Source organism: Dermochelys coriacea, chromosome 11 (genome assembly GCF_009764565.3).
Source record: "Dermochelys coriacea isolate rDerCor1 chromosome 11, rDerCor1.pri.v4, whole genome shotgun sequence".
NCBI lineage: Eukaryota > Metazoa > Chordata > Testudines > Dermochelyidae > Dermochelys > Dermochelys coriacea.
The window spans coordinates 21597421-21623674 of NC_050078.2; the positions used below are offsets into that span (position 1 = coordinate 21597421).

At 38.6% G+C, this 26254-nt stretch overlaps 1 protein-coding gene across 1 annotated transcript in view; it reads right to left on the reverse strand.

The window, feature by feature from the left end:
• Positions 1-26254, reverse strand: part of LRP1B (LDL receptor related protein 1B) — a 1336604-nt gene that overhangs the window by 115735 nt on the left and 1194615 nt on the right. The window contains exons 68-75 of the mRNA XM_043505072.1: positions 23455-23561; positions 21289-21418; positions 16205-16311; positions 15728-15860; positions 11177-11299; positions 8907-9029; positions 8518-8655; positions 5925-6059 (exon numbers count right to left, since the gene is read on the reverse strand). Of these exons, the coding sequence (XP_043361007.1) occupies positions 5925-6059; positions 8518-8655; positions 8907-9029; positions 11177-11299; positions 15728-15860; positions 16205-16311; positions 21289-21418; positions 23455-23561 (996 nt within the window). The remainder of the gene's footprint in view (positions 1-5924; positions 6060-8517; positions 8656-8906; positions 9030-11176; positions 11300-15727; positions 15861-16204; positions 16312-21288; positions 21419-23454; positions 23562-26254) is intronic.

Genomic DNA, 26254 nt, shown 5'->3' on the forward strand with positions numbered 1-26254 from the left:
GTGGCTGGTTTGGTATATCGTATAAAAGAATAACCACCAGTTTTGAGTTGTGTTTGCCCTATTTCTCAGCAGTTCATCCTGAATTTGGCATCCTCAGTTGTGACACACTAAGGCACGGTTACAATGGGATCCTGGAATTGATGACCCACTTGAGGAGAGATAGTGCTGAAGAGGACCCCCCACTGATGATATCATTATTACTATTATGTATTATTTTTATTACCATAGTGCCTAAGAGCCCTAGACCTGGACTAAGACCTCCTTGTGATAGGTGCGGTAGAAACACACAACAAGAAGACAGTCTCTATCCTAGAGGGTCTTACAGTCTAAGTATCGGACAAGAGATGACTCGTGGATATAAATAGATGGGGAAGTACATGTAAACAATGAGACAGTATTGGTCAGCATGATAGGCATTGGTCTCTGCACACCAGCAGCCTAAACCTAGTGAAGTTTTTAATAAGCATCATGGCAAAGGAAAGTTTTGAGGAAGGATTTGCATGTGGATAATGAGGTGGCTTTGTGGATATTTATGGGGAGCGCCTCCCAAGCATGAGAGGGAGAATGGGAGAAAATTTTTGAAAATTTAACAAAGGGGCCATGGAGACTAGCATCATTGGCTGATTAGAGGTGAGCACTAGCAGCTCAACAGAAAATGAGAGATGATAGATAGAATGCAGACTGACTGTGAAAGTTCTTGAAAGTGAAAACAAGCAACTCATGTTTGATGCAAAAGAGAAGAGGGAGCCAGTGGAGTGATATAAAAAGAGGGGTGATATGGTCAAAGTGATGCAATAGGAAAATGACCTTTGCAGCAGCATTCTGAATGTATATGGGTGAAGTAAGCTTGCATTTGTTAAAGCCAGAGAGAAAGATGTTATGGTAATCTAGACATGAGATGCTGAGAACTTGGATGAGAGGTATAGTTCTGTGTGTATGGATAGGAAAGGGCATATCTTAGAGATGTTATGCAGAAAAAAAATCAACTATATATCTATATCTATATCTGTATCTATATCTATATCTCCTGTATGTGAGAACCTAGAAAGAAGCTGGAGTCAAAGAGGATGCCCAAATGATGGGGCATTGTCCACATTGATCAAGAAAGAAGGTAGCAGATTCATAGCATTAAGGATAGTCCCTGTCCTAGCATGTTAAAATTGAATAAATCTTTGTGATGCTGAGGCCACCTCTTATTCTGATATTACACCAGTATGCCTTTATAATAGATTTCATAGGTATGGATGGATTATGCAGAAGTCAAATTTGGCTTTGACATTGCAGAGATTTCCCACTAGAAGGCTCACTTCCCAGAGTAATCTTCTTAATGGTTTTGAAATCTTAGTGCTCATTGAAAACAGACACTACAGCCTTAGATCCTATTCTGTCTGACAACAACTTTTTGGTGTCATGGTGGCCCATGATCAGTTTTCACCAAAAAAGGCTAATATAATGAACACCAGTGAAAATGAGGCAGGATCTGAGGCCAAAATAAGGAGAGAACAAGATAAAAATTACTTAGACAAGTTACATGTCTTTAAGTCACTTGGACCTGATTAAATACATCCTAAAATACTCAAAGAGTTGACTGAGGAGATATCTGAGCCATTAGCGATTATTTTCAAAAAATCATGGAAGAGGGCAAATATAGTAGCAATCTATAAAAAGGGAAATAAGGACAATTCAGGGAATTACAGAGCAGTCAACTTAATTTCAGTACCTAAAAATATAATGGAGCAAATATCAAGTAATCAATTTGCCAATATCTAAAAGATAATAAGGTGATAAGTAAAAGTCAGCATGGATTTTTCAAGAAAAAATCATGTCAAACCAACCTAATAGCTTTCTTTGATAGGGTAACAAGCCTTGTGGATGAGGGGAAACAGTACATGTGGTATATCTTGACTTTAGTAAGGCTTTTGATACAGTCTCACATGACTTTCTCATAAACAAACTAGGTAAATACAATCACGATGGAGCTACTATAAGGTGGGTGTATAACTAGTTGGAAAACCATTTCTAGTGGTTATCAGTGATTTACAGTCAAGCTGGAAGGGCATAATGAGTGAGGTCCCTCAGGGATTGATACTGGGACCGGTTCTGTTCAATATCTTCATCAATGATTTAAATAATGGCATAAAGATTACACATATAAAGTTTGTGGATGAAACAAAACACAGAGGGGTTGGCCAGGGCTTTGGAGGAGAGGCTTAATATTCAAAATGACCATGACAAACTGGAGAAATGGTCTGAAGTAAATAGGATGAAATTCAATATGAACAAATGCAAAATACTCAACTTAGGAAGGAAAAATCAATTACACACCTATAAACTGGGAAAAGACTGCCTACAAATTAGTACTACAGAAAGAAATATGGGGATATCGTTGATCACAAGCTAAATATGAGTCAATGCTATAACATTGTTTCAAAAAAAGCAAACATCATTTTGGGTTGTATTAGCAGGAGTGTTATCAAGATATGAGAAGTAATTCTTCCACTCTACTCTGCACTGATTAGGCCTCAACTAGAGTATTCTCTCCAGTTCTGGGTGACACATTTAAGGAAAGATGTGAACAAATTGGAGAAAGTCCAGAAGAGAGCAACAAAAATGTTAAAAGTCTAGAAAACATGACCTGTGAGGAAAGATTGAAAAAGTTGGGTTTGTTTAGTCTGGAGAAGAGAAGACTGAGAGGGGACATGATAACAATTTTTCAAGTACACAAAAAGTTGTTACAAGGAGGAGGGAGAAAAATTGTTCTCGTTAACCTCTGAGGATAGGACAAGAAAAAATGGGCTTGAATTGCAGCAAGGGACATTTAGGTTGGACTTTATGAATGGAGCTCGGCTGTTTTCAGTGATGGCAGATAACAGAACAAGAAGCAATGGTCTCAAGTTGCAGTGGGGGAGGTCTAGGTATTGGGTATTAGGAAACACTATTTAACTAGGAGGGTGATGACGCACTGGAATGGGTTACCCAGGGAGGTGGTGGAATCTCCATCTTTAGAGGTTTTTTAAAGCCTGGCTTGACAAAGACCTGGCTGGGATGATTTACTTGGTGTTGGTTCTGCTTTGAGCAGGGGGTTGGACTAGATGATCTTCTGAGCTCTCTTCCAATCCTAATCTTCTATGATTCTATGATTAGGAGATACTTCCTAACTGTCAGGGTAGTTAAGCACTGGAACATATTGAGTAGGGAGGCTGTGGAATTTCAGTAACCTTTAAAAAAGGGAAGAAGGAGGATCCTGGGAACTATAGGCCAGTCAGCTGCACCTCAGTTCCTGGAAAAATCATGGAGCAGGTCCTCAAGGAATCAATTCTGAAGCATTTAGAGGAAAGGAAAGTGATCAGGAACAGTCAGCATGGATTCACCAAGGGCAAGTCATGCCTGACTAATCTAACTGCCTTCTCTGATGAGATAACTGGCTCTGTGGATGCGGGGAAAGCAGTGGACGTGTTGTTCCTTGACTTGGAACTACCTGAAAGGGGGTTCCAAAGAGGATGGCTCTAGACTGTTCTCAGTGGTAGCAGATGACAGAACGAGGAGTAATGGTCTCAAGTTGCAGTGGGGGAGGTTTAGATTGGATATTAGGAAAAACTTTTTCACTAGGAGGGTGGTGAAACACGTTGCCTAGGGACGTGGTGGAATCTCCTTCCTTAGAAGTTTTTAAGGTCAGGCTTTTGACAAAGCCCTGGCTGGGATGATTTAGTTGGGGATTGGTCCTGCTTTGGGGGTTGGACTAGATGACTTCCTGAGGTCCCTTCCACCCTGATAGTCTATGATTCTATGATTCATTGGTGGTTTTTAAGAACAGGTCTGGTCTAGTTATTATGTAGTCCTACCTTGAGTGCAGGAGACTGGACTAGATGATCTATGGAGGCCCATTCCAGTCCTACACTTCTGTGATTCTATGACATGCCTAACTTTGAATCCAAACTTGGCTTAGTCTGTGACTTCACAGCTGATCCAACGTTAGATGCAGGGACTGCAATCATAAGGCCTCATCTGTGAGGAAGGCATGGGGACTCTGCATTTTATAAAAGGTTGAAGTATGAAGGTCTTATAAACAAAGCAACCATCTAGGGCAGTGTTTCCCAAACTTGTTCAGGGAAAGGCCCTGGCAGGCCTGGCCTGTTTGTTTCGCATCTGCAGGTTCGGCTGATCGCAGCTCCCACTGGCTGCGGTTCGCTGTGCCTGGCCAATGGGGGCTGGGGGAAGAGGTGGCCAGTATGTCCCTCAGCCTGCGTCATTTCCCGCAGCCCCCATTGGCTGGGCACAGCGAACCGCGGCCAGTGGGAGCCGCAATTGGCCAAACCTGAGACACGGCAGGTAAACATACTGGTCCGGCCCATCAGGGGCTTTCCCTGAACAAGTGGCGTCCCCAGTTTGGGAAACACTGATCTAGGGAATGGGCTTCAGGCAGAGTGAAAAGCAATTATATGTGTCTGCCTCCAAGACCATGGATGGGCAAAGTATGCAGCACTTGAATCCTTTTTTCCTTATTTGAGTTTTTGATGGGGTGACCATCCTTGTCCCAAGGCTGCCGTGACCCAAGGTCAGAATAAAAACCTGAACGTGTAATGATGCAAATTACCTAAAATACACCAGAAATTAAATAAATTTTGGATTAATCCTCCTGGAAAAAAGCACTGTGGTGACAGAGAGTGTCACTGTATTGGCATCTGGCTACATAATGGCAAGAACTGAGGTGGTTGGCTCTACACTGAGGTGATTGGGTCCTTTTATAATCTCAACTATGAATGTGCAGTGCCACACAAGGTTGGTTCTGCTTGCAGAAAAGGTTCCTAAAGTTCATTGACACTAGAGCATACAACCTCCCAAGAATGAATATGCAGAGGCCACCTCAATGAAGAGCACACTTTAGCATTGTTGAAGGAATGCCTGAAAAACCATTATGGAGCATCTTATGTTTTTCAGAAGTATCAAAAGTTCATTTTACAGTACTCTTTAATAAAAAGTCCTATAAACTTAAGAGGATGTCAGCAATGCTATACCTTCTAACTGAATGAAACTAATTCTCTGACAGTTCCTGTGATGTTAATTCTTTAGTTTGCATTGCTAAACTAGAGCCAGAACAAAAACAACCAAATTTCTAGCAGTAGTTTTCCATATTATAAGTATATCATGTGTGATTAGTTTCACAGTCCAGTTACTCTCAGATGTAAAATGACATCCCATAAGTACACATAATTTTATTAGCTGTACAAATTTATTAGTGTTTGTGATATGATTTGATGGCAGGAGGCAGGGTTCAGAAGCCCCGGGCTCACTTCCAGTTTGTGTCTTATGCTTCAGGGTTTCAGTCAGCTCACCTGCAGGGGTCAGGAATTTTGTTTATTTTTATCTCTTTCCTCTGAAGCATCAGTGAGGGCCACAACTGGAAATGGGACACAGGATGGAGTAGGCCAAGGCTCTGAGGTGGCACTGAGCATTCTCTCTCTCGATACTTGGCTGGTGAGTTCTTGCTCACATGCTCAGGATCTAACTGATCAACAACTGTAGGTTCAGGAAGGAATTTTCCTCAAGATTTTTCGCCTTCCTCTGCAGCATGGGTGCAGACCATTTGACAGGATTACCTGGGTATATTTCACAATCATTTCTCTGCCATTGGTGTGGCCATGGGCACTGGTACATCTCAGTCCCTTCTGTTCTTTGTCTCTGGCACATAATAGTTTAGTTGGGCTGTAAGACTTTGTCCTAATTTCAGTTGCTGGTTTTAATGTGGGCGCTGCATGGTGTTGGTGGCCTGTGATATTCAGGAAGTCAGACTAGATGATCTGGTGGTGCCTTCTGGCCTTATACTCTATGACTCTAAAAGCAATCATTTAATTTGCTTAGTAAAGGGATGTAGAAGAATTGCAATAGAAAGCTTTAAAGAAAGCTGCAAAGGAAATATACTGTACCTTCACATTGCCTATTCCTCCTGTTTCTCTGAAATCCAGGCTTACACCGGCAGAAAACTGATGATTTTGTTTGATTACAGTATGCATCATCTCCACAAGGATTCACATCAGCTTCACAAGTATATTCAGTGGGACCTATGGGAATAGACTTAAATTGGTAAAATGGAATATCTATAAATAGTGAAATACTTAATTGTTAGAATTGCTCTCCTATTTTTTATGATACATTCTATTTAATTAAACAAATTTGACTGTAACTACTAAAGCTGCTTGAATATAACAAAGGTTTTTGAAAATTTTAAATTCATTTCAGTCATGCTCACAATACTTTTGTGTTTAATTTCAACAAACATTTGACCAACCGATTATTATTGGCAAAAATATCTAAAAATATTCCACAAGGTTTTTGTGGAAATGGACTCTTAAATTCTCACATGTGGCTGACCACAAATGATGTGCCTGAACTCTCATCCAATTAGGGAACGGAAACAATAACATGTTTCTTATCTGCCCTAGCCAACAAATTAACATTGATAGAGTATGGCATATTTTCAGATAACTATATTTGTGATCAAGCCAAAAAAAATTTAAAAACCACAATTACACATACAAAAATCCTCTCAAACATCTCTGAATAACAAACAAATATAGGAAATTGCAAGCTGGCTGTAAATATTCCACATGGAAAAGAAGAAGCTCAGTTTGTCAGATAAATTATTCATTTTTCATCACTCAACTCTAGTAAATATCCATTTGTATTTTAGCAGTGGGTATTTTACTGATTATATGCATTTGTTCAACTACATATGATACAGTTCATGCATACAACTAACATGTAAGAACCTTAAACTTCCTCCCATTCTGTGGGGAACTCTAACACTAATTTCCTGCTAAAAAACAAAACCACAATCATTTTCTGCAGGACAAAGGGAATTTTAAGATTACTGTAAAACAAATACTTTTATTTCACTATGGCCAAAATGATACCAAAACCATAAAATAGTGGAACACATCTTTATGTATATCTCATTTTTTTTAATTATTATGGGGATACACAGCATAAGAACAACCTCAAAAAGAATTATTGCAGCATCCACTAGCACATTAGTTAAGTATCTCTTGGTATTTCTAAGATGCATCTTTGCAAAGCTTGTCCATTGGTGCACCCCGTCTCTGGCTAAGGAGATGGACATGGTTATTGTGGAGTGGGCACTAAGTTTCAGTGGACAGGGAACTCTGTAGCTTTGTAAATTCCTGGATAATGAACTTTATCTATTTGGCTATGATATATCTGGATTTCACTGTACTCTTGAAGAGAATGAAAATAGATTCAGCTTCTTTCTCAAATCTCAGAAAAGTCTTTTTCCTTTCCTTACACAGGTTTGCGACAAACTTGAAAGGGAATAAGTAAAAGGGGGACAGAACTTTTGGAAAAATAAGGGTAAGTGTGAAGGACCAACTTATTACTACGCAAGACCAAACGTGGAGGACAGTGGAAAGTTTTCCCATTCTCTTTACTGAGGTGACCATTACCCAGGAAACTATTTTCAGGGAGAGAACTGCAGAGCCTCAAAGGAAGAGTTATACAATCTGAGTAGGTCCAGGTTCATACTCCTCAGACCTTACAGGGAAGCTAACTGGAGGGTGGAGAAAGGGATAAGGATTCCAGCCTCAGATTACTCTAAAAATCCATACTCCTAACACAGAGAACCAGAATTTCATATAAATGCCTGTTCATATGAGACATTTGGCTTGCTTGTCATATCAAAGAAGTTTGAAAAAAGCCTGAATAAATGTATTATTAGGCTTATCTGACTGAACCTTTGACCAAATCTTTATGTCCCACAAGTTGCAAGGACATAAATGGAAAAATGAAGAGAGGCTGTGAAAGCCACTCTCATATATTCTAGAATTATTCTAGCTCATATTGAGTTAATTATAGCTGCATGATTTTGGGAAACAGCTGGAAAACATGATTTTGGGAAACAGCATATTGCAACAATCCTAAGAAAACAACCCATTGCCACAAGGTACTATAATTTAAAATATTTTCTGCACAATAAAAGTATGTTAATAAAATGTACGTGTATGAAAATTATTAGCTCATTGAATTTATTTAAATAAAATATATCTGTGTAACTCTAGCAAGTCTTGAAAAACTGTATTATCAATGTTTGGATGAATTTCTTTTGTCAGCTTAGTTTCAGTGATTTTGTTTCAGATCAAGAATTTCATATCACAAAACCTTTGTATTTACTTTGATAGAGAAGAATAGGTGTGAAATGAAATATAATCAATTTAAACAGCTAAACCAGCTCACAATGGATTGAGTCACCTCTTGAAGGGTCAGATAGTTGGTTATTTTCTGAAGCAAAATAACTATTATTTGGAAAAGTTGTTAATTTTCTTCATATTCTACTTTAAACCGTTAGTCTCAGCTATATTAGTTTGGATACTACATAGGTTACACTTTTTCATGTTAATGAAAACTCTGTTTTGTTGGATAGGTTCTGCATGAAAGAATACCAGATCATTGTGTTACTTCTTTTTTGCTACAAGAATGAAAAACAGACAGCTTATCAACCAGACTCACTTATTTTGCATCCTTGCTCATCTGAACCATCTCCACAGTCATCAAACCGATCACACTGCAGCTCCATGGGTATACATTTCTTATCACTACAAGTAAACTCATCCTTTTTACAAGGTTTTGCTTTATATGGGATCTTATCTACATAATTACAAATGAAAAATCACAAGAAGATTAGCATTTCATATTGTTTAGACTACTTGCACATAAAAATTGAAATGACCACAAAGCATTAAAGAGTTTCAAAGATGTCAAGCCTAATTGTTTTGAGAATTAAATTATGACCCACAAACTTTCAATTAAGCTTTTTGTAAGTACAATTTAATCTTTGTAATAAAATTTGCCTTTAATTGTTTTTTTAATTGAATGCCTTAAAAGGTAAATGCACCTACCACAGTGATCTTCATCTGAGTTATCACCACAGTCATCAATCTCGTTGCAAATCTGTTCAGGTCGCAGACAAACCCTGTTGTTTCTACATCTGTACGGTCTTGTAGGTGGGCATGGAAATTTGACTGTAGAAAGAAAATATCAGACAGCATCCATTAATATAGAATAACAACATACTTATGCAAAGTATGCAACTTTGTACTTATGCACAAGCATCCTTCAGTTGCTCATAAAGCTTACCTGTCTGTGTTGTGCCTCCTTCCAGTGTGGTAAATGAGCACTGGATATGTATGATTTTATGATTGCATAATTTTATGCCCTCCTGATGTGATTTAAGCAGTTAATCAATTTAGTTGATTTTTTGTTTAAAAAAAGGAGGCAGGAGATATTGGAGTTGCTCAAAACCTTATCTAGTGTTGAAGCAGAGCCCAGATGCTTATGCTAACAATCACATACAGTCATCAATAGAAAGCTGGAAAATGTTCATAGTACAAAAACTTTGGCCAATTCGAGTATCCACCCCTTTCCTTACCCTTAAACTCACAAGAGATAAAAGACATCTGCTAGGAAAATATAAACATAAACAATCTTAAATAAATTAGTTAATAATACACATATTCACAATTCTTTGCACCGTAGATCTCAAATGACTTTACAAAGGGGAGTAAGTATCATTGTTCCCATTTTATAGATAGGAAAACTAAAGCACAGAGAGATGGAGTGACTTGTCTGAGGTCATGAAGCACTGGCACAGCTTGGAATATAACCCAAGTCTCTTGATTCCTTTTTTCCATGTATTTATCCCATAATCTCTCCATCTCTATATTTTTTTCTCTTTCCTGCCCTCTTCATTTTGATGTATTGTTTTCTAGTGGTTTATTATGCTCTCACTTTCAGAAGCAATATCTCTCTTTAATTGGTTTATCTTGTTCATATGTGCCCCACTCTCAATTTTCAATGCTTGTGTCATGTTTCATGTCATACTGTCTTTTCCCTTTGTCATCTTTTTGTTATTTCTATCCCTCTACTCACTCACTGGGATCAATGTTTTATTTTTTCTCTGCTAATAGCGATGACCACTGCTGAATCTTGAGAGGCAGTTGGGACCTCCCTTCCTCTATTCACTCATAGAGCAGAAGCTGAGCAGGCTGTGCTGCTGATCTGTCCCTCAGTAGAAGCCACACAGGTTGCTTAGAGGAGCTGGTTCAGTTGCAGGCATCTAGTTGATGGCACTACGGGCTCATGACAACCCTAGTTTCACTTATGAAAGCTCCAGTAAACACTCAGATTGTTTAGGGCTCTGCTCTAAAATTGAACAAGTTGCAGTGAGAGATTTTGTGAGAAAAATGAAGGCTGAAAGGGGATAAAACTACTATTTATAAATACATCAGGGCAGGGGCAGTGGAACCTTCCCAGATGGGGGGGGGTCAGGGGCTTCTGACCTCCTCCCCGAGGCACATCCTCTTCCCCCCAAGGCCACGCCTCTACCCCACCCCTCCTATTCCCCAGGTGGTCCCATCCTCCTGGGCTCTCCTCCCGGGGCAGGTGGAGGGACCCAGTCTTCCACAGCTGCTCACACAGCTCTTACCCCGACCCAGCCCTTACCATGGATGTTTTTTATGCTGATGGGAGAGCTCTCTCCTGTCGGCATAGAGTCTCTTCACCAAACGCCCACGAGCCAATTCACTTAAGCCCACTTCCACCTTAACTGAATTGGCTCGTTAGCACTGACCCTCCACTAGATAAGGCAACTCCCATCTTTTCATATGCTGTGTATTTATACCTACCTACTGTATGTTCCACTCCATGCATCTGATGAAGTGGGTTTTAGCCCACAAAAGCTTATGCCTAAATAAATTTGTTAGTTTCTAAGGTGCCACAAGGACTCCTCATTGTTTTTGCTGATACAGACTAACAAGGCTACCACTCTGAAAGCTGTACCAGAGTAATTGTAAACCCCATTTGAGAGAAAAAAATAGCTATGCTTATTGCCATTTCTGATTTTAAAATCTCCACTGGATTGTAGAATAATATAATTTAATGTAAATTTTGTTTTATTCTAAGCTTACTGTCTGTAAACCCATATTTAAGACAATCCTTTAAAAATCAAATGAGGAAAAGCATAACTTATTTAGAGTCTTTGACAGAAAAGAGGTAGTGAAGCGAGTTCTATATATTCCTAAATCGAGGAATTGTAAACTGTACATCTTTCTACTTCACTAATTCACTTCAGTGCCATGAATACAAAGCATTAAAATAACAAAAGGCATACCACACATTTCAGGGACTTCATCTGAGTTGTCTCCACAGTCATCTTCTCCATCACACACCCAAAAATGGAGTTTACAAAGTGAATTGTTGCACAGGAACTCATCGGCTTTACATATATTTCCCCCTTGAAGAAATAAATAACTATGAATTCATGGTATAAATAAAACAAATACACCCTATTTTCATTTGTCCATATGCTTCCATCAGCTAATGAAACATGGAGCATTAAAGGGCCAAATCCAATGGGGGAAGACTTGGGAGGGGCATGCAGAAAGGGGAGATGGCCATTCAATATATTTTCCCCAACATAGCATAGCCACTCATTGCTCTTTCTTCATGTTGTGGCTCCTGTAATGGAGCCAAGTTCTGTGTGACTTTGAGGGGCTAAGGCAGGGAAAGAGGTATAGGAGTCAGGAGACAGCCACCCCATGTAACATGTTCCCCTTGCAGGTATTCAGCCTCTATAATAGTTAAAATATCTTAGAATCATAGAACCATAAAGTTAGGAGGTACAGCAAAGGTCAGACAGTCTAAGCCTCTGCCAAGACACAGGATTTGTTGTTCTAAACTGGATGGCTATCCAGTTTCTTTTAGAAAATCCTCAATTAAGGAGCTTATTTTAATCTTCTTCTATGCAACTTTTCTTTATTGCAGAGGAATTCTGAGGGCAAAGGACTTGACTACATTAGGACACATGGCTGCAAGGTGCAAGTAGTGCAAACCAGGAGAAACACAAAGAAAGGTTCCAGCTTATTCAAGGACATACCCCTCCAGGTTTGTCCTAAACGGATGCTGATGCTCCAATTTTGGCTCTCCATTCATTCTCCCAAATCCACTCTGCTACAGACCAATATTCCATAAGTAATAGAGCGTAACAGCCCAACAAACACCTTTTGTGTCATTTCAGTAACAGAGTGGATGGTTTGGGTTTGCTTGTTAATTCAGCTCAAAAAAGGTTTTTATTTTCCAAAGGACCATTAAGAGACAAGAGAGAGAAGTTACCTTATATATTATATAACTTTAATTATAAAAGTCTAAGTATTTATGGTATTTCCTCCTTTTCCAATAGGCCTTTCCAATAGGCCTAACTCTTTCCTGAAGTGGTGTAACTTGTATTCTATTAAAAACACTTCAATCAGCATTTAGATTATTAAATATGTTGTTAATTATTTTGTTCATATATCAATTATATCACAATACAGAATTGATTTTCTTTATCAAATTAACAAGAAATTTAGTAAACAATAACAGGTGTTTGGTTTTTAAACAATTAAAAACATTAGGTAGATTGGCATGTATACTGAATACAAACAAAAGAATAATTTGCTATGTTTACTAGGTTTTCAGTTCTCTAACCTAAGTAAAATAGTCATTTCTGTTTTGTTCAAGGTTTTTAATAATCCATCCACTTGAAGTTTTTACAATAGGAACAGATGCTGTAGTATTAAGAACAGCTTCTGGCTTCTTGTATTCATTTGTGGTAGCAGTAACTAGTGAAATGATAAGCTTAGCTGCTATTTCAATTTAAGGATCAACACTATTTATCTGTTTGAGTATCTATTTAATTGACAATAACTCCCCATTCTTTTAAAATATGCTAAAATGTTTGAAAATTTCTCTTTACAAATTGCATTTTTTATGAATTGCATATAGGGTTTTTCTCCCTTGACCACTGCACAAGCAATCAGGGTTTTTTTCCTCTTTACATAATATGGCATTTATTGACATCATCTGCTTGAATATTTAGGAGGGTTTTCAAAGAACTCTTAAAGTCACTTTTATATTTTCATTTGCACATTGGACTTGTTTAAATTTGACCTTCTAGAATGCAAATCGTTTTCAAATGTGAAAAGTGTAACTTATATTGGTCTAAACAAGCATCAGTCAGTTTGAACTAAACAGTTGATGAAGTGGGATTTGTTCTGCAGGTTATAAGGGACAAAAAGGAGTAAGTAATCCCTGCCTGTTCTTTCATCCTTTCCATTGCCTTGGGGATAATATGGGCTGTTAGTAATGTGCTGCAAACTGTATTTTCCTAGAACAGCTTTGAAATCTTGCTTTGTGAAATGTGGACCATTTATAACTAGTTCCCCTGGAAACCCATAATGACTAATCACCCTTTCATTTTTTTTTCAGTTACACAATCTCGTGATATTAGAAACATATGCAGAACCTACTTCTCACCTACAATGATGTACCTCAACTGATTTCAGTGGAGTTATTCTTATTTACGTAATTTTCAGAGGTAAATCAGATGGCAATCTCTGTGATACCTTGAATAATACTCTTGCAATTAGATAGTTTTGTCCATTTAGCTCATAGAGGTCTAAACCTATTCTCTTTCATGGACTGTCTGTTAAGTGTTGTATCAAAGTTTTCTTTTTCTTCATTTTATTGAGCTCTTGTTTTGACAGTATCCACAGGGAGTTACTACTTTCACAAGGACACTATTTACTACAGGCAACCATACAGTATTTGTACCTTAGTCTCTGTTCTATTCTGGTAACTTGAAGAACAATCCGGGTGTCGTTCAAACAATTCATCACTCAAGCCAAAGTCTGATGCTTCTTTGCTCATGAATTTGGAATCTACTAAGTGGTTTTTCACTGCATAGAATATTATAATTTTACAGTGAGACTCTTTAATATGTTTTGGTCTTTTATCTGTAATATGTTAAGATTCAAGCTGAATTTTATGATATGCCAGTGGCGCTAGCTTGACCTCTTAGGCTACGGTTACACTTGCAAGTGTATATGGTTACTTGTGTGTGCTAGAGTGTGTAGCACCCATTCCCACACTGAGTGTCCACATATGCAGATCTGGGCACTGGTACACACTGAGCATAGGTATATAGCCATACCCATACTACTGCTTTGGGTACAAAATGGTAGCTTTACCATTTCAGGGACGGTATCTCAAAGTTACTGTTTTCCCCAGACTGAATGAAATTTTTGTGCAAGGGAGTGTCTTTATCCTTCACTGGCACAATAAATGTTAATGTTTGTAGAATAAGGAGAGCGTTGTAATCAAAATACTATATACATGCTGCAGCTATGGTCTATTTCTGGCCTTACACAACGATGCAACTTATGACCTTGTTCTAAGATATTTACTACTCCCACAAATTACTCTCTTCAACCAGATCATATAAGCTCTTTGAGGCACAGACCATTCCCTTTGTTCTGTGTTTGTACAGCATAAAGCACAGTGGGGTAATGGTCCATGACTGAGGCTCCTCGACACTTCCACACCAAAGCCCACATATTCTAAGCTTGTGAGATGTCCCTTAACTCTCTGAGGCTTATCTTTCATTCTTATGAAACTTAAGAAAGAAGTTCCCAATGACATTTCTATTGTGGCATTATTGTAGTACCTGCCAGTTAGGTGATTAACATTCATCACGTTGGCTCATCATTCATGATGGTAAATAATGATAAGGAAAAGTCAATTCTACATAGATGTCAGATCAAATGGTAAGCTTGGCTCACTTGAACAAGATGCATTTTATACAGCTAAATGCAACACCATTCATCTGGGAACAATGGATTTTGCTTTCACTTTTAGGATTGGGAACAAGTAGTTGACAAGATAATGCATCATGCGTTTTTCTTGTTAAGACTTGATTATGCTTTCCTTTACTCTGCTGTGACACACAAGACTCTATATGTTACACTTACTGAAAAAAGTCAGGTGTTGGAGGCTGGCATCCCTATAGTGACAGAGTTAAGGTTGTAGTTTGTGGTGTATGGTACTTGAGGCAGTCATTAAGTGGAGGATTAGAGCATAAGTACTGTCATGTGGTTTATCTTTTCATTTCTATCCCTCAGGAGGAAAGTTGTGTGAAGAAGCTTTTTAATGACATGCTGTTTGCTTTTACTTATTAAGGCAAGGTTGAAGAAGTAAGATTAGAATGGAATTTGTCAGTGCTCAGCATTTATGAAAATCAGACCACTTCTATTTAGGTGCCTAATTATGTATTTAGAAGCTTGACTTTAGGCATTCAGATTTGGGCCTAAATGTTTAACACTTAGGTCCCAATACTCCAACTTGTTCTTTGTGGGTGGGCCCTCTACCGTAGAGCCCCTAAATGTGGTCCAATGGGGCTCTGTGTAGGCGCAGGAGTCCACCCACATGGAATTAATTGAAAGATTGGGGCCTTTATTATTTTTCTGTTTTGTTTTATTTTGCAGCTTGTTTAAAAATGTACAGCTCTGTCTATTAATGTTGCCTAAACTGGCTATAAACTATAGACTTTTTTAACATTCTGAATTTTCTTCTTTGATAATACTTGTACTGAAGGCACATTGTTTTCTTTCCTATGGAACAAAAAAAAAACGTTATACAAAGTGAAAGAATTAAGCAGCATGAATTGTGACATTGCAGCCAGCCATTTGAGGAACAACTGTAATGTCTTTGTAAGAAGGGATCACAGAGCCTTCATTTAATTCTCTTTAGTATGACTCTGGGGTGCTGCTAACTTATAATAGGCTTAAATAGAAATAAGTGGAGAAATTCAAGAGTTTTCCATTTAGGGACAAGAACTATGTCTCACCTCTTTCACAGTTTTCTTCATCACTGCCATCCACACAGTCCTGGATTCCATCACATAGCCATCTGATGGGGATACAGTGGGCCTTATTTTTGCATCGAAACTGATCTTCTTTACATTCTGTTACACAATCCATCTGTTTAAATACAGATGTGTACTGCAGTATTCATTAACAATAACAATACAGTTATAGACAGACCAAGCAGAATTCTTCAAGGCTGTTAGAATTTAATTGCCCTGGCTGGTTCTTCTTATTTACTATTAACATTGCAATTGAAATTGCTACTGAATTTCAAGTCAAGACCTGGAATATAGATGTTCTGATATTATATGCTTGCATATTTTGCTTTATCATTTGGTGGTGAAAACATTGGGTTCATGGAATTAATTCTTGTTTTATTAATTTTCAGTTTCTAAACCTGTTGATCATAGACCTCACATCAGATAGTATAAGGGGCTCAAAAGAAATGCACCAGTTACCTCATCAGAGCCATCTGCACAGTCAAATTCTCCATTACACCTCAGAGATGCTGAGATACATCCTCCACTGGCACACACATACTCGCTTGAAGAGCAGGTTGGAGATGCTAATTACAAACATAAATTTTAGCATTAGCAATTCATAAGTAATTTCATATTTCAATGTTAGTATTAGGTAAAACATATTAGATAAACACATATTTTGTTGTAATTGACAATATCTTGTGCAAATTCCATAATCTATAATTATGGTACCTGTTTTGACAAAAACAAGTTGCTGTGCACTTTAAAGGCACTGTTAAAAAAGTTGCACGTGTATTTTTTATGACAAAAGTACTTTTTTTTAATTGTCTCCATGCTCAGAAAGTTCTGAGTAACAGACCACAGGATGTTAATATGGAAATCTCTTAGGCAACCTTGACCACCAAAAAAAAAAAAAAGGAGTTTGAAGAACAGCTAGCCAAAACCTCAAAAGGTAATATCAAAATGCTTTTTAAGTACATCAGAAGCAGCAAGCCTGCTAAACAACCAGTGGGGCCCCTGGACGATCAAGATACAAAAGGAGCACTTAAAGATGATAAAGTCATCGTGGAGAAACTAAATGAATTCTTTGCTTCAGTCTTCACAGCTGAGCATGTTAGGAAGATTCCCAAACCTGAGCCGTCTTTTGTAGGTGACAAATCTGAGGAATTGTCACAGATTGAAGTGACACTAGAGGAGGTTTTGGAATTAATTGAGAAACTTAACAGTAACAAGTCACCGGGACCAGATGGCATTCACCCAAGACTTCTGAAAGAACTCAAATGTGAAATTGCATAGCTATTAACTATGGCTTGTAACCTGTAGTAAATCAGCTACTGTACCCAATGACTGGAAGATAGCTAATGTAACACCAATATTTAAGAAGGGCTCTAAAAGTGATCCTGGCAATTACAGACCGGTAAGTCTAACATCAGTACCGGGCAAATTAGTTGAAACAATAGTAAAGAATAAAATTGTCAGACACATAGAAGAACATAAATTTTTGTGCAAAAGTCAACATAGTTTCTGTAATGGGAGATCATGTCTTACTAATCTATTAGAGTTCTTTGAGGAGATCAACAAATTTGGACAAGGGGAATCCAGTGAACATAGTGTACTTAGATTTCCAGAAAGCCTTTGACAAGGTCCCTCACCAAAGACTCTTTTGTAAATTAAGTTGTCATGGGATAAGAGGGAAGATTCTTTCATAGATTGAGACTGATTAAAAGACAGGAACAAAGGGTAGGAATAAATGGTAAATTTTCAGAATGGAGAGGGGTAACTAGTGGTGTTCCCCAAGGGTCAGTCCTAAAACCAATCCTATTCAACCTAATCATAAATGATCTGGAGAAAAGGATAAACAGCGAGGTGGCAAAGTTTGCAGATGATACTAAACAGCTCAAGATAGTTAAGACCAAAGCAAACTGTGAAGAACTGCAAAAAGATCTCACAAAACTAAGTGATCGGGCAACAAAATGGCAAATTTCAGAGTAGCAGCCGTGTTAGTCTGTATTCGCAAAAAGAAAAGGAGTATTTGTGGCACCTTAGAGACTAACAAATTTATTAGAGCATAAGCTTTCGTGAGCTACAGCTCACTTAATGTGGATAAATATAACGTCATGCACACTGGAAAAAATAACCCCAATTATACATACAATATGATGGGGGCTAATTTAGCTACAACTAATTAGGAGAAAGATCTTGGAGTCATCATGGATAGTTCTCTGAAGACATCCATGCAGTGTGCAATGGCAGTCAAAAAAGCAAATGGGATGTTAAGGAATCATTAAAAAAGGGATAGAGAATAAGACAGAAGATATCTTATTGCCCTTATATAAATCCATGGTATGCCCACATCTTGAATACTGCGTACAGATGTGATCCCCTCATCTCAAAAAAGATATACTGGCGTTAGAAAAGGTTCAGAAAAGGGCAACTAAAATGATTAGGTGTTTGGAATGGGTCCAATACGAGGAGAGATTAAAGAGGCAAGGACATTTCAGCTTGGAAAAGTGGAGACTAAGGGAGGATATGACAGAGGTATATAAAATCATGAGTGGTGTGGAGAAAGTGAATAAGGAAAAGTTATCTACTTGTTCCCATAATATAAGAACTAGGGGCCATCAAATTAAATTAATGGGCAGTAGATTTAAAACACATAAAAGGATGTTCTTCTTCATTTAGCGCACAGTCAACCTGTGGAACTCTTGCCTGAGGAGGTTGTGACGGCTAGGACTATAACAGGGTTTAAAACAGAACTAGATAAATTCATGGAGATTAAGTCCATTATTGGCTATTAGCCAGGATGTGTAAGGAATGGTGTGCCTAGCCTCTGTTTGTCAGAGGGTGGAGATGGATGGCAGGAGAGAGATCACTTGATCATTACCTGTTAGGTTCACTTCCTCTGGGGCACCTGACATTGGCCACTGTCAGTAGACAGGATACTGGGCTGGATGGACCTTTGGTCTGACCCAGTATGGCCATTCTTATGTTCACAGTGATAACTACCTCTATCACTCTAGTATAAATGTGTATTTTCAAAGAGAAACAATAACATATAAATACAATAACAATAACAATAAAAATTAAGTAAAACCTTTGCACTAATATAGTATCTTCCAGCTAAGGATCTCATACATTTTGATAGCTAATTGGGACATAAGTGACACACAGGTTTTGTGCAGGCCCTCTGTAAAAAGGGAATTTTATTAATTAATGAATTAAGCCTCATATTACTCTTGTAAGGTAAGAAAATAATCCATTTTACAGATGGGAAAGTTGAAGCACAGAAACATTAAATGATTTGCCCATGTTACAAAACAAATCTTTTCTGCAAGGGCAACAGAACTCAGATCTCAGGCCTCTCAATCCCAACACTGTTTTAGGGAAGTGGGTGGTCACAATGGATGCTTTGGGAGCCAACTTTCTGGGGCATCAGATCATCATATTCTGGGACTGCAAACCCTCCCCTTGCCTTTTTGTTTGTTTGCACATTTTGTGTGGGGTGGGCACCAAAAATGTTTTCCACTCTAAGCAAAAATCCACCTAGGGCTGGCCCACTATTATTAAAAATAATGACACTACTCTTTCAAAATTTTCACGCAAATGTAAATGACCATCTACAATAGCTATTTGCTTGCTCTGTGCCATGCTGACTAATAATGAGTGAAGAAACAACACAGAACATAAAACCCAACAATTAATGATATTTTACCATCTTGGGGAAAAAATATTGTGGGAAAGCAGAATTTTGCAAGACTGATGTACATGTGGGGGCTATATTCTGAAATGAGGCATATAACACAAATTGCTGTTTACCTCAACAAAACTTCATACTACATGCATTTATGCAAGTAGATTTTTCAAGATATGAGGTGAAGGACACCATAAATTTAATACAAACTGTCTCAATAATCTAAAGAAAATGTGTAGTAAGAGTAGGGTATAATTTATATTTATATTGGATCAGAATTGAGTCAGGCAATTTATACTGTAAAAATGACAAGGTTCTCATCCCAAAGACTCCACATTCTAAGGCGCTCAGTTATGCATCAGATCTGTGGGTATGGACCCCAGTGCCTCTACAGCAGTGGTTCCCAAACTAGGGACGTCGCTTGTTCAGGGAAAGCTCCTGGCGGGCTGGGCCGGTTTGATTACCTGCCGTGTCCGCAGGTTTGACCAGTCACAGCTCCCAGTGGACACAGTTTGCCATTCTCGGTCAATGGGGGCTGCGGGAAGCGGTGCGAACTGAGGGACATGCTGGCTGCCCTTCCCACAGCTCCCATTGGCCTAGAATGGCGAACCAAGCCAGTGGGAGCCGCAATCGGTAGAACCTGCGGATGCAGCAGGTAAACAAACCGGCCCAGCCCGCCAGGAGCTTTCCCTGAACAAGCGACGTCCCTAGTTTGGGAACCACTGCTCTACAGATTCTGAGTGACTTCAATCAGACTCTGAATGGGCACAAAGGACAGCATGAGCAAATTACAGTACAGGATCAGGACCAAAATACACAATGAAAGTAACAAAAAACTATGTGCATCTAGTATATTGTTTCCAATATAAACATCAGAGATATAGGATAATTTGACAAAAAACAAAACAGCTCAAGTATTTTTTTACAACTGTGCAGAATAATATCAGGTAAATAGAACAAGTCTTCTAAATTTTAATAATGAATATGAATATTATTATTATTAATAATGCATAACCCTTACATCTAAATATCTTAGAGTACCTTATTATGCTTTAAACACCACAGTCCTTATGTTAGGAAGTTAACCATTAATTTTACAGCACAGGAAACTGAGTAAAAGGCAGACTACATGTCTTGCCTAGTTTTACACAGGAATTCTTGTAGTAGAGCTCAGACTAAAAATGTTAGAACTCTGCTCCTAGTATCATATATGCACCACAGGATAATATTTCCCCTACTCTTCTAAGCCTTCTGTTTGCTTGCTCTGTGGATGCCCAGCCACAAGTAGCAGTAACAATTTAGTTCCCGAGCACTGTGGTTTGCTGCACCCCGTCCTCAAGCATACCATGTCATTCACAAAGGTAATGAAAAACACATGGTCTAAGCCCGGGTTTCTCAAACTAGGAGTCAGGACCCCTCAGGGGGTCACAAGGTTATTACATGGGGGGTCGCAAGCTGTCAGCCTCCACCCCAAGCCCCTCTTTGCCTCCAGCATTTGTAAGGGTGTTAAATATATAAAACGTGTTTTTAACTTATAACAGTCACACTCAGAGGCTTGCTATGTGAAAGGTGAAAGTTAAAAAGTTTGAGAATCACTGGTCTAAGCCCTTGGGATGGATGATCAGACCCTAAGACCTCTCTATTTCATATCAGGAAATGTAATGTGAAACTGAATCAGTTTTGCAGAAATTCTTTGCAAAAAGGATCACATATACAACAAACCAATGAATTTATTACTGAGCCTGTGCCTTTCATTTCTGATATCAGTCATCTTGATTTGTTTACTCACTTTTTCTTTTCTGTTCTTCATATCTTTTTAATACTTCTATTTTTTTCCTGGAAAATTTAAAGATCACTTATATAGACCTACCTGGTTCACAATTTTTCTCATCATCCCCAAATTTGCAGTCTTCGTGACCATCACATTTCCATTTTGCTGATATGCACTGACCATTGGAACACTGGAACTGGCCTTTTGAACAGCCAGGTTCACAATATCTCTGTTATAAACAAAACAATACAACTGAGTATATCTATTAATATAAAGGTATTATATAAAACATTTGAAAATGTTCAGCCAGTCAGAATGTCTAGAGCCCAGTTCTGCCACCCTTACTCAACAATGAGAAGTACCTTGCTACACAGTAAGATACTACTGATTGTGAATAAAGGTTGTAGAACTGAGCCCTTAATTAGCAAAGAACTCTTTAAAAGGGGGTACAGTTTTTGCAATGGGATAGCTGGCACCTCATTTGAGAGTCACTGTTAGTAGTATAATTATGTTGCCCTGATCATAATTTTTGCAGACTTTACCCTGTAAATATTAATGTAATCAACTCCCCCCCCCCATTATTATATATTGATGCCTGCTCTCTATGGGGTATTTTTACTTAATAAAGTGTTATCAAATGTACTTATTTACTTGTGAAACCATTTACCATGTATCAAAATATATTAAAAACTGTTTAAACTACTTAGTGGATTCATAAAAATGTTCAATAGTAAAAGATGCTCAAAATAGGATGGCAAGACTAGAAGACTGAAACAAAAAGAATATCAGGGCAAATTTCAGTGGTAGCAAATTTCAAAGAAACCTGAGAGAAATGTATGAGATGTAGCAGAGCCAGGGATGAAAGTACCGGTTAGAAGCCGGTACCAGTCAGTCCGGAGCCCACATTAAAGTGCTGCCACGGCAGCACTTGAACGTCCCTGCCCCTTTTGCCTCCCCTGTTGGCGGCCCTGCCATAGGGTCTATACTGACCAGGGGTGGGGACGGGGCAGCAACGTTAAAGCACTGCCTCAGCAATGGACCGCAGCAAAGAACCAGCTCTTTAACGTCACTGCCCTTTCCACCATCTGTCAGTCGCCCTGCTGGTACAGACCCTACCGGCAGGGCAGCTGACAGGGGAGGCAAAAGGGGCAGGGACGTTAAAGCACTCCTGCAGCAAAGGACCTCCTTAAAGTGCTGCCACAGCAGTGCTTTAACATCCCTGCCCCTTTTACCCGCTCCCGCCCCCCCGGGCAAAGGGAGCAGCTTCCCCGGGCCCTTTTAAATTGCCGCTGGAGCACCAGGCAACGTGTGCCAGGAGGCGTGGAAGGGCTGGTTGGGGGAGGCCCCTGTACCGCTAAGTCTTCGGAGTTACTTTCACCCCTGAGCAGAGCTATATAGAATGATGGAAAACTACAGTATTACAGAAAAAAAATTAAAGTTAATTTTACCATGATCAGATACAGCATAGGGCAACAAGCAGATTTGTGTGCATTTATCAGTGTTGGAAAAAGAACTCAGTTATGCTATCAATAAATATCTTTAATTTTTAATTATATGTATATAAATATATAAAATTAGCAATTAGCAATCTTAAAGGATTTCATAAACTTAATTTCTTTGATTTCTTAGAGCCATTTACAGCTCGAGAGTTATATGTATATGTATAATTATATATATATATAATTCCCATTGCTCTCATTTCTGATAGTTACAATATTTACTTAGTAATATTTCTATATCAGAAATACTGTTTTTCCCATCTGTTTATAGCCTGTGCTCCATTATCAAGGGGCTTCATTCCCTTATTCCGTGCAACTGCCACTGCTTTTAATAGGAGATCCATATGTTGACTCGGGGTAGAATGTGAATATGAATAAATGGGCACAAACTATAAACAGAACATGTAAATACTGAAACTATTTGAGGCTGGGAAATGTATGTACACAGACAGCATGATTGTCAGGTGACTGTATTCTGCACTTGCAGCACAGGGAACAGAACTCACAACCTTTTCCTCCAAAAAAGACAAGCTTCTGCTACATAAGCTAAATGAGAATTTCCCTGAGATATAACTAGTAACATTAGTCCTATTTTCCTTCCCACCTCTGTGCATTCACCTGGAGGTTGTGATATTTGATGGCTAAGGATGGATTTTTTTGTTGCTTCCCAGTGAGGGGGGAAAACAAATCCTACTTCAGCAAGCTGTATATTGATCTCAGCTTTCTAAAGGAATATTTTTTTTCTTTTGCCTGTGAAGAAGCCTACCTCATCTGAGCCATCTGCACAATCATAATCTCCGTCACACCAGAATCTTGCAGAAACACAATCTCCATTTGCGCAGAGAAAGTCTTTCAAAGTGCAGGTTTGAGGCTCTGAAGGAAAGAAAATAATTAATGCTTATAGCCTTAGTAATGTTTTGAAACTATACTCTTAAGTTCCAAAAGGAAGGAACAGAAAAATTACACAAAACAAATTACTTTTAGCCAAATAAATGTGAATGAATGGTTTCGAAAAAATAGAAAATATTTTTTTCAAACAGTCGTAATAAGGACTTTTCATATGGTTAAGAATTTGTGTCAAAATATTCTAAAAATAAAAAAATATTTGCTTATGACAGATCCTTAGAAAGAATATCTTTTGAGCTAGCTTATAATTCTTCACACAACTGTAAATTATGTTTGAAAATGAATAGACTTTACATGAAATTATATTATATTGCATAACTAGGTAAACTGCCAAATGCTTTTAAATACTTATGAGCAGTTTCTATCTATATGCAGAAAAACAATCTACGGTTGGCAGATTTGTTTTTTGCTATAACTACTAGTTGTCACCCATTTTATGAAGGGGTCTGTCACAAGACTAGAAATAGAACTTTTTCCAGACCTGGTAATACAGACCCTGGGAGGGAAGTAGAAGAAAAGGGGCCCTTGGACTTCTGTAGCATATTTATACACCTTTTTGTAAGTATATAAAAAGTTACGGACAGCCCAAGCAGAATTCACCTAGGCTGTTTGAATTTTATTGCTGTGGCTACTGCTTTTTTATTTTTTAACTGAGAAGAGGGATTGTTAATGGTCTAAGATGGAATTGGAAGGAGGGAACTCTAAACACAGTTATAGACTGCATGTTCAATGAACTTGGAGATGAAGGGGAGATGGGATGAGAGTTGGAGAAGCAGATGGGGTCAAGGGTGCGATTTTCGTGAGCAGGTAAACTAAAACATGTTTCTATTCTGGGGAAAGAAATGACCCAGAAGACAGGCAAGAAGTTGAAGAGAAAGGTGAAAATGGAGGCAAGGCGTGATGGGATTAGGTCCCTGGAGGATTTAAAGGAGAAGAGCAGACAAGAAACTTCCTTGTGACTGACGAGGGAAAAACAGGTTAAAGTAGAGAAAAAAAGGAAATGAAAAAAGGGAGAAAGTCCTATCGTATTGCATCAATTTCTTCTTTGAAAAGTCAAAGGGATCCTGAGCAGAGAAGAAGAAAGGTGCGGGAGTGGGGGGCTCCAGAAGGAAGTGAAAGGTGGCAAAATGGTTGCTGGGCTAAGGGTTGTGGGACAGGATGAGTGTGTAGAAGTCGATCTGATTAGCTATGGAGATGGACAAAATTGAGGAAGAGACAGAGCATTCATACTGGAGAAAGTCCATGTGGTTGTGAGACTTCTTCCTGAGACAGATTGCTGTGTGATCACAGGAGTGAAAGAAACAGATGTTAAAGGTGAGCTAGGAATATAGGTTAACTGGTGGAATCTTGTGATTAGAGAAAAGGGAAAATGAGTTGAGAATGGTGGACAGCAAACTGTGTAGAATCGATAACTGAGTTAAATGTAGGAAAGGAAAAAGGGCAGGGAAGAAGGCACTGAGACAGAGAGACAGTCATGGTTGTTGATGAACTGGGAGTCACTAAACAATCAGATAGTAGGGTGAGGAAGAGGGGGCAAGTGAGTTATGTTGAAAGAGCCAAGGTAGTCATCAAAAAGGGTGAATACAAAAAAAAGAAGAGATCTCAGCGATAGAGAAGAATTTTGTGAATACCAGATCAAGTCAGAGGCTGTTTTCCATACAGCCTTTCATCTAAGTATTGGGAATCTTACGTCCAAATTGTCTTGAGAAATTGTTCATTGATGTGGGAGCAAACAAATTATTGCCCAAGTCTGAGATACATTTGAACCCTCATATCACTTTGATTACGGACACACTGCCTATAAGAACTGAAAGAGCAGGTGGCAGGGCTCTCTCTTTTTAATGCAGCTGGTTTCTTAACTTTTACAGATGCGGAAGAGATAACATTGACGTGTGACCAAGCTGTTACAAAAGAGAGCTCTAAGAGAAAAAACACAGGAAACCATTATGTAAAAATTATGTGCTATTTTTCCTAAAAGACTTGTTCCTTCCCTTCATAAGCAGTAGCTTCTGGGAGTGACTGCTATGAACACCTGTTCAGAGCTTGGAATGAAACACATCCCATCCCTGTCAGCTCCTGTTGTAATTCCTTGCCACAATAGTAGTATCTACAGATCTTACTCCTGATCCTTTTCTGGGTTCTCAGTCATTTTTAACACCTCTGAACAGAAAAGACCTAATCAGACAAACTTAGAGCTGAAGACTAATGAGATCTACTCTGTGCAAGGCAGAGCAAGGCTGAGGAGTCTTAAGTTCAGTTGGACTGATGCCGAAAATGCTCTTTACCATAGATGGCTCATGCTTTTCAAACTTGTCACTAGTGAAAAATCCATTGACACAGAAGTTGATGCCATCCTCTCAGAGCAAGAATGAGATCCCAATTTACATGTACAAGACCTAGTAGAGCATTAGTCAGTGTGAATTATTATTGCAAGGACTTTGAAAGAGGGTATTGGGATTTTTTTCTTTTTTTCTATATTATGCTTAGTGACATACTTAGCAGCAAGACATTTTGAAGGAAAGCATTCACACAGATTAGTAGTCAACACTTTTCTCTGAAAACAATAAAGCAATCTAGTAACTGCCATACGACATTTTTCCCTTCTACCGACATACATACACTTTCTTTCTTTCAAGTTCCAATTGCGTCCACAGATCCCC